General features: G+C 39.5%; 1 protein-coding gene across 1 annotated transcript in view; it reads right to left on the minus strand.

The window, feature by feature from the left end:
• furinb (furin (paired basic amino acid cleaving enzyme) b) overlaps positions 1–14,657 on the minus strand; it is a 76,772-nt gene that overhangs the window by 20,231 nt on the left and 41,884 nt on the right. The window contains exons 4-6 of the mRNA XM_028407687.1: positions 12,655–12,750; positions 10,181–10,309; positions 9,861–9,937 (exon numbers count right to left, since the gene is read on the minus strand). Coding sequence (XP_028263488.1) covers positions 9,861–9,937; positions 10,181–10,309; positions 12,655–12,750 — 302 coding nt within the window. The remainder of the gene's footprint in view (positions 1–9,860; positions 9,938–10,180; positions 10,310–12,654; positions 12,751–14,657) is intronic.

Below are 14,657 nucleotides of genomic sequence, written 5' to 3' on the forward strand. Positions count from 1 at the left end.
TATGTGGTGAGAAGATTTAATGTTGATGGTAATTCATCTACCGTATATAGCACAGAGCAACTGTAGATGTAATCTATATTTGAAGATGCTAAGTGCTGCTACTTTAATTTAATGTTGCCGGGGGTCACCGTAGCACTCCAGTGTCTGCATTAATGCGACAGAGTCTGATGCACATTCCCATTAATGAGCAATATTTTTAGAAATTAAATGATTCTAATAAATGCATTTAAGTTTGGTTAGCAACACACCGTTTTTTTCTTCTTTTGCTGTGCTGGTGAATTCATTGCCCAGTACACACATAAAAAAGCATTAATTACAAAAGGGAACATGTTGTTCTGTTATTCTTTCATACACAGGCCAGAGAGCCTGTAACCATCACACACAATGGCCAAAATCACACATAGTCAGCAGTCAGTACTGTGGCTATAGCCAGATGGCTTGGCTGCATGAAGACGTGCAGTTAAATTACACTGCAAATAGCCACACCATGTATCCGCTGTCAATGACTTTTGCTGAAAAACAAACAAATCTTGGCTTACACTGTTTGTTATGAAACACACACACACACTTCATTAATACCATGATTTTGACAAACCAATCACATCACAGTCTCAATGGAATGATGTGGTATATTAAAATTTCAGTTTTGAGTAAATGGTAATTAGTTTATTCAATTCAGGTCGGCAGTGCCTTCAGCCGAACATATCTGCACGCATTGTTATTGTTTCATCCACAGCATCATAAAAAGGCCTTTCTGCTCCAGACGGCACATTTCCTCACACCGAGGAGCCACAGATGTGTTGCCAGGCAGAGGATTCAGCCAGAGCGAACACAGAGCCAGAGGCCTGGGAAGACATTCATAGAGAGGCCATACACAAGATCCAGCTGTTTAGAATACTATCTGCAGGGTTGCATGCATGTGTGTGTAAGTATCTGCTGGAGCAGACCACAATTGTATCTTTTAAATGTCCATAAAATGAAATAATTTCTGACTGAATGCCTCTGCGATATATCCATGTCCATGGTGTGGTCACACTGTAACAGATTTCACTGTTTTAATGCTTTTACTGTGTTATATTTGCAATTTACTGTGCACTTTTTGAGAAGGTTTTGTACCAAAAAACATGGTAATATAGCAAACCTCTTAAATAATTCAGCCTCACCTTGGAAAAACACAATCACAGTAAATAAATTACTTGTATGTGATCCAGCGGGTCATACCAACTTACTTTACTGAGCAGCGGACAGCTCAAATAAAGCCTAAATAAAAGGAGCTAACCTCTCGTATTCACAGTGTGACCTTCCTTATCTAATCAGAAGAAGCAAAGGGGACAACGTGAGGTAAAGCGTTTATCACTCCTCCCCAGGACAGGGCACCATATTTGGTGATGTCATTGCCATTCATTGGTGAATTTAGACACGTTATACAAGCCCATCTCTCTGTGCATGAGGGAAGGCTGTACAGAATCAATACCGTATATAATGAATTCTGCAGTGTATTAATGGACTAATCTATTATTTATACAGTCACAGTATTCTACAATGCTTTGTTTAGATTTTTCCCTTTTGCCTTTATGGATGAGGATAAGCTAACACAGGCAGAACGCTGTGAAGGGATGGCAGGTATAATCCTATCGAGGGTCTAAAAACATAGTCTAAACATGTGTTGACATTTTTCTAAATGACCCAATATGGGTGGGATGGGATCCAAAAATGGACATTTATGTGACCCCGCTGTACAAGACGCTGCTGTAGATTTTGATTGCTCCCTCAATGATGCATTCTGACAGTTGATATGGCTGTGGCAGCACCATATATACATACTGTGCTTGCTCAGGATACATAATCCTTTAATTATATCTGCCCAGGGTGACCAATGTTCTGTTTACTTACTGAGGGATGATGTGAATGTTCACCGTCTCATTACTGAATTTTGAGACAATTCCCAGGCAGCCTCAGTATTTATGTGCTTTCAGTCACTGTAGCTGTGTGAGAGATTTGCTAAATGTGTTTCTGAAAACAAACAGATAACTAAGTTTTTTTTGTTTTCTTTCAAATCACTCATTGTCATTGTCTTCACTCTTTTATTGTATTGGCACTGCAGGAGAAAACACAAGCATCTTGTTCAAAACAATTCCCGACATTCAGTTACATATTAAAAGACTTATGTCAGGTATGGCACAGTCCTAGCTTAGCCACTATCAACCCTTCACGGTACAATTTCTAAAACACAATAAACTTATAAATAAAAGTTTCCCTTTAAAATCCTCACCTTCCTTTGGATCAACACTGCATTTCCCATTATATCGCTTCTGCAACAATGCAATCTGTAACAGTGTTTTGATACTCACTTCCTTCAAACACCAGTTGTTAGTTTAAAGATCACACTGAGGCAGCTCTGGTGACATCATTAGGATTTTAAACAAGAAAGCTTCAGCTGAGCCACAGAGGTTTTAATGGGATGAGCGGGAGTAAATTTCAGCTAAATCAGTGTTCCCAAATGATCCCCCAATGCTTTCTCATGCAGTACTTGAAAAAGAACCACGTCTATTTGAGCATTAAACGTTATGTTTATAGATGGCAGACGTGTGCGACCACACATATCAGCTTGTGTAGTGTTTGTGTTTGTGTGGAATGTGTGTTAAAATATGCATCGCCGAGTGTGACTAATGTCTAAACCTTGCTCTGTTGGTTGGTATCTGTTTTAGACGGACTGAATACGGTCCGTTCATTGTAGCTGCCAAAGGGATTAGGCTATTTTCTGCTCTGCTCGGCTCAGCTCCGCTCTGGCCTCGGGCAGATCTGTTCAGATGGTTACACTGTAGTGTGAAGTGGAGATATCTTCGTTGGGGTGGACAGAATGAAGAGGTTCTGTCAGAGAAGATAATCTGACATATAACACCTTGGGCTTGAGTAAACATTAATTAAATCCTTGTCTTTTCTGTCTGCCTTCCTGTTCTTCAATACAGTGAGCAGACGACAGGGATCATCTGAAAAAGTTCTCGGTTCCTTAGAAACTATACTGATTGCAATAAAAATACAGATATATTCATATATATATGGATGCTCTTCATCCAGGTCATAGTCATTTCCAAGAGTTTAAATCGAGGCAACTGGACTCAAGGATTGGGCTCAAGGACTCAAGGATTGTTTTTTGAAGACGTTTCACCACTTCCCTGAGTCCAGTTGCCTCGATTTAAACTCTTGGAAATATATTCATAGGTTTTTCTTTCCTAAATTGCACAGTACATCAAGCCTTTGCTATACTGAAATTAACTTTTTAAATTGGATTAAATTCGTGGTGTTGACTTAAAGGTAGGGTAGGAGATTTCATTCTGATGCACTTTTTGTTAAATTAGTGTAACTTCTCTTTACAATCCGATAGCAACCGATTAGTTCTGCAGTTTTGCTTTAAAACGAGGAATATTAATCATCTGTGGAAGCTATAAAACGCTAAAAACATCAGCCAATCCTCCGAGGCGCCCCTGCACGTATAGTTGGCTGGTTGTCACTCTCTTCCTGCTCTGCACGCATCAAAGAGGTAGATGCATGATGGCCGAAGGGAGGCGTGGCTTCGGGGTGAGCTCCGAGAGAAAGGGCCGTGTGTTTACTTTCAAAATCTGGCTGACTCTCACTGATTTTTTCAAAATCTCCTACCCTACCTTTAATGCCAACGCAGAGCAACTATACTCATACTATACTCAACTATACTCATAGACAGCAATTATGCTGTCACACTCATACTTTTTATATGCTCACTGATATACTAGCATCAGTTTTGGTCAGACACAATGAGTATTAGTAAGTCTTTACTTATCTGTAAAACTCTGCATCTTATTGGGTGATATTTGTTTTTCTTTATTTTTTCAAGACAAAGTTGTCTTACCCATAATATTGTGAATCCCTGTTGGAAACTACACAGAAGATAGACATAATATAACTAGTCATGTGACTGATGTGCATGTATTTATGTGGGAGGAAACTGCTATAGACCTGGAAGGGGAAAAAAAATCTCTACAAAGAAAAAGGGCCAACAATTGAAATGTGTTTTTTTTTCTTACACACAATAACAGCTGTGCTAGTCTAAAAATTGATTATTACTCTGCTTTATGGCGCACTGTGGCAGAAGAGGAAATAAACTCTTTTACTGCAACTATCGTGATTAAAATCACCATCACCTGATGATTAAGTAACTGAAAAGGACATAAATGAAAGGAGCACAGCATCTGCATCTAAACTAATTAAATAAAGTCATCCAAGCAACAAAGGATGTTTAAATTATTTCAAGTGCCAACATGGAAAAAAAAACACACAGCTCCACATCGCATGGAGTAATTTCCACACACTGCAGACACTATTGCGTTAACATCCCATTCATCAGTCTCTAGTCAAGCGAGGGTAATATTGATTGACTCCAAGTGATCAGTAATGTCTCGTAGAGTGGGGTTTGGCGTATAGGACTGCCACCTCCAATCTCTAGGAGCTATACCTCGCTGAAATGTTTAGAAAACAGCAGCTTTCCATCACACTGTCCTTTTCTTTGGCATAAATAATAGCAGGATAAACTGCCAACATCCCCTCTGAAAAGTCTGTCTGGCTGGCTGTCTGTCTTGGAAATAAACAAGCTGTCCCCAACAGAATAAACAAGACAAGAGGAGCAGAAAGACGGCATTGAGGCTAGAAAAAAAGGAGGCAGCTCTGTAAATAATAATTAATAAACTCACTATAAATAGTGGAAAGCGTTTATCTGCAGCATGCAATGGCCAGAATAAATAAAGTGTTATTTTGTGGGCAGGTTCCCAAAGTCTTGATTTCTTATTGTTATTTTTTCCATTTAAATCTCACAGAAGCCTTCTTTTGACTCTTTCTGAATGTAAAGTTTACATGTTTATCCACTGGTACACATTGAACAGCAGCTGCTGCTAATCCAACACACACAGACTGCACTGAAGTTAGTCTGTTTACAAAATAATGTTGGAAAAAAAAGTGAGCTCCACATGAGACCATGAATGATTGCAGAATGCCAATTCCACAAAGGCCTGCGTTCTAAAGTGTGTCAGCCGCGGAGTGTAGTAGGTGCGCCCTGCTGTGTCAAACACTGTAACAGAGGTGCTAACGCAGACAACGCAGGAGGAAGCTGTCTTCTTTGATTTGTGCCCTCCTTCAGTCTGATTTGTCCCGTGTCACCCCCTTCATGACGGAGATTTATGACCTCCATAGAGACTTAGAAATGCATGCGGCATATGTACAGAATGGATATAGATTTGCAGAAACCAGCACAAGTCATTTCTAATTGCATTCGCACACTTAGAATAAGGTTCATTTAAGGCCTCAGCCACTTGTCCAGCAGCATCTGGCCAAGGACAGCATGCCCGCAGATAGTATTTAACCCTGTTCCCATTCTTCTTTTTTATAGTGCTGCAGTCGGAATTCAGATTGGATGGAGATTTATTTGACGCGATAACCACCAGTGACACATTGAAAATCTCTTCAGAGTTAGTAACCTGTTTAATTTTAGCAATGTGGTTAAAAAAGAGAGGTGATGTTATGAATTCTTTTATAATGAAAAATAAATCATAGCTAAAAGAAGAGAAGTAATGTCTGTGGGGTAGGTGTACACATCATTCACAGACGAGGCAGTTTTATATTTCAGAAGCAGATCAGAACATAAGAAACTTCAGTCCTTTAATGATATATATATATATATATATATATATATATATATATATATATATATATATATATACATACATACACACACACTTTGTTTAAAACCTCACTATAATCCAGTTATTGGAACTTATCCACTAAAGTCTACAACCAAAGGCTTTGTAGTGTTGTTTGAAATCTTAGCTTTTATTGTGCAACTCTAATTACAAGCCACACCAAAACTTAGTGTGCACGAGCTGTACTCTACATCGATCCACACAGACGCATGTCTGTCTTTTTATGTGACAGAGACCATTCGAAACGCCTGGTGCATAAATATGTAGCATGGCCCTTCTCTTTTATTATTGCAATTATAGTCTAGAAATGGGGTGAAATGTGTACATGGCATAGTTATAGATGATGTTTTTAGTTTAGTACAGACTTCCAATATTATTTAGTCCAATAACTTAAGGTATATAATGTATGCATGTCAAAACATTTTTCTCCCTGATCTCAGAATGATACGAACCCTCCTTGCAGGGGTATGGCGTTCATCTTATATGAGATCATATAAAGATTGGCTTCCTGGTCTCAGAGGAGGAACTGTGTAATGAGACTCAGACTCAGGTGGCAGTGGGCAATAAAACTGGTTTACTTGTGATCTGTATCTGTCAGACATGGGTCATTGCAACTCAAGGTGTATTACAGGCTTGAGCCAGTTTACTAGTATCTGGGTTCAGACTAGATTTGCCCCACATGTAGCATAAAACCAGCTACTCTAATTTATGCTGCATTTTAACTAAAATCTAGACAGTTGTATTTAAGAGTTTCTCACTGCCAGCAGACATACAGCTATCTACAGATCAGATCAGTTGTATAGACAACTGATTGTCTACAGTTGTGATTATAGTGACTATAATGAGTGTAATATTTGTCAAACAAACCTGTTGCTAAAAATGTCCCTGCTGAGAGAGAAATGATGTATAGCAGGTTTACAGTTTGAGTCAGAAGCTCCACACCAGCAAGACAACAAGGTGGTGCTCACAAGGACCGGGTGCCGCCCCTCGGCAGGCTTCTGGATGTTGGCCCATCAGATGAAAGCAGTCTTTCAGGGAAGGGGGGTACGTTTAAAAAGCCTGGAGCCAACATTGCTTCCAGTAGAGACTGAGCTGCATTACAGGCAGTACTGATATATGCAAAGCTATTCTAGTGGAGTCCCAGAATAAAATAAATAAATAGCATGTTGTGCCCACTTGAAGTCCTTAAAAAGTCTCTACTACTTTTTTTAAAAAAAACTGTAGGGCTTTCCACAGCCATTTACTGCAAGGGGTGACTGCCCAACCCTAACTAATGTCATAAGTAATTAATATCTTAGTCAAATTAAATTTGAGTAGTGTGTCTTTTGCAGCAGCTGACACATTTAGCATTCCTCTTATCTAGTGTCTTTCTGCTGAAGAAGCACTTTCATGGTCAGAGAAACAAACAGCCATGTGCCACCAAGGACAAAGCAATTTGTTGGAGCAAGAGAAGCGTGCAGACACTCTTCTTCATCGCTCCCAATGCCATCACCCAAATTAGCCACTGCACCTCTTTCCCGTAGCCTTGACTATAACCAGCGTTAGTATTCAGGGGATCATGGGTTGATTTAGATTAAAAGACAAAATGCTGTGTAGCATGCCAATGTTTTTTTAATAAAGGCTGTAGCTACACATTTTCCCATGCAGGCATGCAGATCTCAATTAATGGACCCCACATAAAAATTCCACACAGAAGCTAAGAGCTCACCACAGGGCAAGCAGGCAGAGACAGCATGAGTGTGTGTGTGTGTGTGTGTCTGAATACATTAGATAAAGAAGGCAACAGTAAACAGGTAAGCTACTTTCACTTGTGGACATTAATAGACAACCTTAAAGAGAAAATTAATCACCCTGACCTTGTGCAAGTGAAAATAAGGCAGTTTTGACGTGTAATGAATAATGTCTGATGTGAATATGGCTCCAGCACAGAAAGATAATAATCCTTTATCCTTGATTTTCACCTTGTCACAGAAGTATACTTTCTTCTAATTCTCTGCAGACATGCACCATTTATGACCATAGGTTTTTATTTACTTTGATCAATAAAAAGTTTCTGTACAAGATTATCAGCACTGTTATGACCTTACTAACTTACTTTGATGCATATACACACATTTACTGAAGCACATTTTGTTGTCTGATATGATTCACAGTATTCTGTTGCCTAGAACGACTCATAATTACAATTAATAATCTGAATAGTTTTAATGTGACACTTTCATAGTTGTGTCTATTTGGATCAATATACACATAAAAAATATGTAATATGTAATGTAATGTTATTATCAGAATTAATAACCCCATAACTGTATTGAGCGCAGAGCCTTTTTTGCCACTGATTGATTTTTCTAATAATTCTGCTCCACTGGCAGGTTGTGGTCAGGAACTGATATTAATCCTGGTAACCCCCCCCAAAGACCAACCCCCATACATCTGTATCCCACTGACGTGATGGAGAAGAAGTGCACTAAAGTAAAGACAGAGTACCAGCTGGACCAGGCTTTAACCAGCCTGAAACTACTGTAAGTCTGCACACTTCCTCTTCGGCGATAACTGCCAAGTCAAGATGGAGCGTCTCTATGGAAAAAAGCCAGAGATGAGAATTCAAAACTCAGCCTTGCGTGTCCTCAGTACAAATGAACCGGCCTTCATGACTCCAGAAAATGCCTGTGTCTGACTCGCCTTTGCTTTTTGTTGTCCTATGAATATATTCATATAATTTCATTGTGGGGGCTCTGCAGAATTACTCACTGGTTCGGTCTGGTTCGCTATGTGGTGATTTACATGAATCATTGGACATTTGTCCACAGGTCACTCTGAACACTGAAGCTTCACGCTGTAGACACACAGACACACCCTTGCTCTTCATTTCATGCCTATAAATTGATCTAGTCTAAGATAATTGCCATTGGCAAGGGCAATAGAAAGTGTGAGTGCAAACCTGTGCATGATGAGTGTGTATGTGTTCTTCAAAAAAAAAAAAAAAAAAAAACTTGCATTGCGCAGCTCAGGAGCTAAAGTGAACCAGACTCAGAGAGTAATCCCCTCCAGTAGTGCTTTGTTCCATCAGCAGGACGGAGTGGGATCTACTTTACACTGACAGAAAATGGCCAGGGTCGCTGTGCATGGCTGCTCTGTGCTGTGGGTGATGACGAGATACAAGGCCTACACAAAAAAACTGCTGATGCTAACTGCTTTCAAAATAAATGAACACAACAGATTAAAAGATGAGGACAGAAAAACAAACAACTCTTCCTCAACAAGAGAAGCGGCTTAGAGGGATGTTTATCGTGAAAGTTCAAATACGAACACCCGCTCAGAAATGATTCCAGTTTCAAATAATAGCTTCTACAATCTCTGAACGTATTTAGCTTCTTTTCTTTTTGACCAGCTGCAAGTCAATGCTATGCTCTGATACTGAAATGAAAAGAAGAAAAACAAATAAACAACTAGATAAAGACTTAGTGCCAGGCGTCCTAAAAAAAAGAGATTTGAGACAAATCCTGCTGTGCGTTTCAGAGGCTGGATGTAGCTTCTCATCTGCTCCAGGGGGATTGGACCAAAGCAGAGGACCAGAGCATTTGGAGAAACAGTGAGTGAGGGGAGGGGGACACATGTTCACGATTCAAGCTTGCTGAAGCCTTCCATCACTAAATTGGGGACAAACATGTTCTAATGTGATCACCAAAGACTGCAATGGAAGAGCATGAATCACCAGGGGCAAGTAAACAAGTATTGTACTGGCAACAAATAAGTGACTGTGTGGCTGTGGGGCTGTACGGGCTGGACCTTGAAATGCAGCTATAGCTGCTTGGCTTGTGTACTGAAGCAAGTGGAAAAAAGGGAACAATCTTTTAAGACTTTGCAGAATCACTGCACCAGTGCTTTCAAACTTTATGTAATTGGATTCTAAATGTAAATGCTACAGCCAAAAGCACTGGACCAAAAGCTGTATAGACTGGATTCTGGATTTCCTACTACTGCTGTTTTCTGTCAGCACTTACAGGAGGCCACTTGGTTAAAAAAAGGTCATCCTATTCCAAATGATTGTTCAGATAATAAATGTGATTGCTCCTGCTCATAATGAAATTAATCATGTAAACCAAATTGCCTTAAAGGTTGAACCAAAATTACCTGTTCTCATTTCGCTGTGTGTATCTTGGTTGTGGGTCAGCATCTTTATCATTGACGTCATAGCTGGCCTCAGGGTCCTAAGATAGACATGAAAAAGGTTAGGACACCAATCAAGTGTTCTTAAATGTCATTTAACTAGATTGTCCCCAATTCTGGTTTATTTTTTCAGAAATGGAAAATGCTACTCACAAATGGACTTTGACTCTAATGAGTAATTTGGTGGCATATAGTTAATAAAAAAATAACATAAACAGCTAAATGTCAGTAATGCACCATTGCCAGACACAAAAAATTAAACTATTTATTTTTTGTCGACTTACATAATTACTGATGAGGTCAGGATGATCTTTCTCAATACCATCATCCAGGATAGTCACCACCACACCTCTTCCTGTGTAGCCTTGAGCCCAGGCGGCTTTTGTATTCAGGTCCTGATGTGTTGGGCTGGACTGGAAGAGACACAAGCCTTTTGTTCAGCTGTCACTCTGCCATGACTGACACTTCCCAGACTGCAAAGGTCTATCAGGGGGAAGCTTAAATCATCTGCTAAGACCTTTTACACGCTGTGTAGGAAAAACACATCATTGCTCGATGCAAAACTAAACATGGAGACATAAAAGGGAAGATCAGAGATAGTTCATGAACACTTTAAATCCAATTTTAATGCATCAACCTGGCATGTCTGCTTCCTCTGATTGAGTTGCCCAGTGCGAGCATCTTACTGCTGTTATGCTGATGGCAGAGAAGACACACAACCTGTTGCAGGTCACAAATCTTGGTGAGAGCATTTACCTCTCTTGCAGTGTGAGAGGAAGGTGGAGGGAGACAGATAGGGATAGGAAGGAGAACAGAACAGTTCTACAGTGAGGAGAAAGAAGAGAAGTGCTTGGGGTGACAGAGATGGTAAGATAAACAAAATGAGATGGGAAGACATCCCAGACAACCTTCTCTACCCTCTCTTCTGTTTCCTGCTGAGTTTTCTCCACTGGGTACAACTCCTGCATGCACAAGTTCTATAATAGTTCTGTAATAAATCCTCTATTTTTGCAACAAACTGATGAAACTCCAAAAATCATACATTTGTTTTGCTACAAAGAAAAACACCTTTGCAGTGGCAGCATGTGCATTTTATCAGCTTTATTTGTTGTTTCTTTGTTTGTTTTTTACACAACTCCAATGTGTGTAGAATACTTTAAGTACTTAAAAAGGGGCTTAAGTCCTCAGACGATTAGAAGCCTAATGCTGAATGGCAGAGGTGGTTTCAAAACTTTTATTCACTGGTGATTTATGTCTGGGACAGTCAGTGTTGTCATTAATCCGTTGCAGTGACAGAGGTTTTGTGCACATAAAAAGAAAAAAAAGGGGGGGGGGGATTTGGGCAAATTGAAGCATCTTTGAGAAAAGCTTTGAATAATGAAACAGACATGACGCCAGGTCCGTTTGCTATCAGTGTTTCACAGGTGATGCAGTTCAGCAGCGGATCTATCCTGACATGCAATTTTGCATTCAAGCCAACACCCTGGAATGCAATGTATTAAAAATTGGACGTTGTGTTGGTGGGTAGGACGGCAGAGCTAACAGATGAGATGCTCTGTAAAGCATAAATAAAAACAGGATGCAATGTTTTGATTATTATATCAACTAATTGGCTACTAAATTCATTGGAATTGGAATTCATTAGTTTCAATTGAGGAGATTTGGAAAGCTTTAGTACGCTCTATCCAAAAGTTCAATTTTTTTTCAGTAAAATGCAAAGTTTTCATCATCTACACTAATAGGTTTAAAATATTCATAGAATCTGGAGAAGGGCCAAAAACCAAGGCCAAAAACAAATATTGAATGGTTGTGATATTCAGACCCTTGGGCAGCAGGCACGTCTCTGTTTTATGGAAATCACTGCATGCTTATCGCTGTATCTACAAATGAAGTTAAAACTCTACCATGCAAAAGAAAAACACACACTAACAACATCCAGAAAGCTATCTGCCTTCTCTGGGCCTGAGCTCATTTAAAATGGACTGAGGCGAAGTGAAAAACTCTGGTGTCCGTGATTTCTGTTCACGGATGTCATGTCCTCCAGACTAATAAGGAGAGGGACCATCTGGGTTGTTTTCAAAAACCAACATCCACATGTCATGAAAAAAAAAGCTGCATATCTATGAAGGCACCATGAATGCAGAGCGATAGTCTGCAGGTTTTCAGAGCCAGCATCCAGGCTTCATATTTCACTGGGAAGGCCTTGCTTATTTCAGTAACACCCCTCCGGAGGCCAGACCTGTCACCCACTGAAAACGTTTGGTGCATTATGAAATAACAAATGCAACAAAGGAAACACCACATTATCGAGCAGCTGAAATCCTACCAGGACTAGGAAGACATTTTGCTTTCCAAATTACAGCAACTTCCAGAGAGATGATAATATGAGCACATATGTCTTTGTCTCTTTACTATTTTCAATTAAATATAGGGAAGGTCATTTTAACAGTATTTCATATTAATGACATATTTAAATGAGGTTTCCTCACAAGCTCTTGAGGCACTGAAATTACTGAATGCAATTTCTGGAGCTTCAAAACCCTGTACTGACGTTTTGAATACATAAAGATGAACAATCATTACATCGTCTACCCACACTGTACAGGCTCCAATGTCTTTGTTAATATTACACAGATATTGCATTTATATAATGACTGTAGTACTACTGCACATAATGTATACTTAACATCTGACATTCTGTACATATCAGTCATAATGATAGTAATTAAAAACTACACAAAAAAAGACCAATACACACCAGGTACCACTGCTTGGGAAAATCTGGGTCTGCTGGATCTTCATAAACATCCCTCTTCGTCCTTTTTTTCACCACTTGCTGCTCAGCCCACAGGACCTTGGGTGCCCACACATGCACACACATACAGCAGCACAAACACACACACACACACACAAACAAAGAGAAAGTGCTTAATTTACACATCCATCCTCATGTGATATTGTGTCATTAGTGATGTTCTAATTTCAGGAATTACTGCAATGTCCCACAGACTGGAGACGTGGAAAAACATGGTCCCAGCTGTGCTCAAAAAGTAATAACTTGAAAGAGAAGCAGAGATGTGCAGAAAATCAAATTTATTTCATTGCTCAGATGCAGAGGGAAAGTGGCTAGCATGTAGTGTGCTGAGCAGCGGCCTTTGAAGTCATGGAGGCCACTGATATATGCATGGGCTCTCCGAGGTAGGGTGACAATAAATGCTGATATTACACCTAGTAAATGCCATTTTATAGCTTCGCTTTGCAAGGTGCAAAAACAATCCCACACATTTTGTCTGACAACACCATGCCATTTAATGTCTCTCGACTTTGAGTTTTCATGCTTGTATCTATGTACTTGGATAGGTATTTCCCTCTGTGAGCATGACTGACAATATTTAAATATTTAGAATGCCAAAAGACATCTGCAGAATTTGACTTTCACTATGAGTACTGATAATATTTTAACAGTTCGTATCGGGCTGTGAGATAAAGTCAGATCAAAAGCTGGCATTTGTAGTGTAATAAAGAGCTGCACTAAAAATACCTCCATCTTCTATCATTTTAAAGCACATCCAAATTTCAACTACTTAAACTGAGAATGGAAAATCCAGGGGAACAAGGAGACACTGAGAATTCTGTGGCCTGAAGCAGAAGGAAGCAACTTTAGAAAACTTAGAACATTTACTTTTTAATAGCTCCCTTCAACACTAACTTACATCCAGCAGTCTTGGAGTATAAAGATCCCTTCTTTGTAGAAGAAACTCCATTACTGACAAAGTGGTGACCACTGAGCTCCCTCTTCATCTTGGGGAAGAGGTAGTACACTGAGGTGAATCAGGTGAACAGGGCAAGTTCAGCTAGACATTGTGGCTGAATGGCTGCAGCGTTGTCCAAGTAGTCCATCCTAGAAACTTCCAACAGAGGCCATCACTTCTCCTGTCGATCTCAAAACGTTTCTAGGAAATTGCTCAAGATCTGGCTCGAAAATGGCAAGACTGGCTTGAAAGCACTTCTTCCCCCGCTGCAACCACATTCTTTGACTGCTGAAGAACAGTTTTGCTTTTTTGTAGTAGATGGAGTGGGCTTAGAGTAGAGACGCTTATTGTCTGCAGCATATAGTGCTCTCATCTTTGGTGAAATTTTGCTGAAGTTGAATAAGCTTAAAGATGCTCCATTTTTGTGTGAAGAGCGCTCAAGTAAAGTGCGTCTGAACCTGTGATTTTTGTTTACAATGCCCTGGAGATTGTCAAAGGACAACTTGTTACTTCAGTAGCACTTTTCAGCAGTTTTCATCTTTCTGGTAATTTCCACGCTGCTGTCAGTGTTGTTTTCTGGTTGTGAAGCATTCTGTATTTGCTTGATTTAATGATTACATGCTTCTATGGAGCGCACAGACTGAAATGTGGTCAGAACAGCTACAGAAGGTGTTGTAACTCCAAATCCAGATAAAAACTTTGCCTTAGAGAATGAAACCATTAACATTATTTAAATGGCCCTAGACTAATTAACATTTATCTCATTTCATTACATCTAGAACTGCACACAACTGACCTCACTGCACTGCTGTCGAGTGCCAACCACATTATTAACAGAGCAAAATTACAACACATAATTCAGGTAACCTGAATACACTGTAGTATATAGTGTTTCAAATGCATAGTTAATTATGGTAAATAATTAAACATGAGCACATTCAATATTCTTATCAATAATACAATTTTAATGAACATTTGACATCACATATAATTTACGTAAAATAATTGT

Source organism: Parambassis ranga, chromosome 6 (genome assembly GCF_900634625.1).
Source record: "Parambassis ranga chromosome 6, fParRan2.1, whole genome shotgun sequence".
NCBI classification, from domain to species: domain Eukaryota; kingdom Metazoa; phylum Chordata; class Actinopteri; family Ambassidae; genus Parambassis; species Parambassis ranga.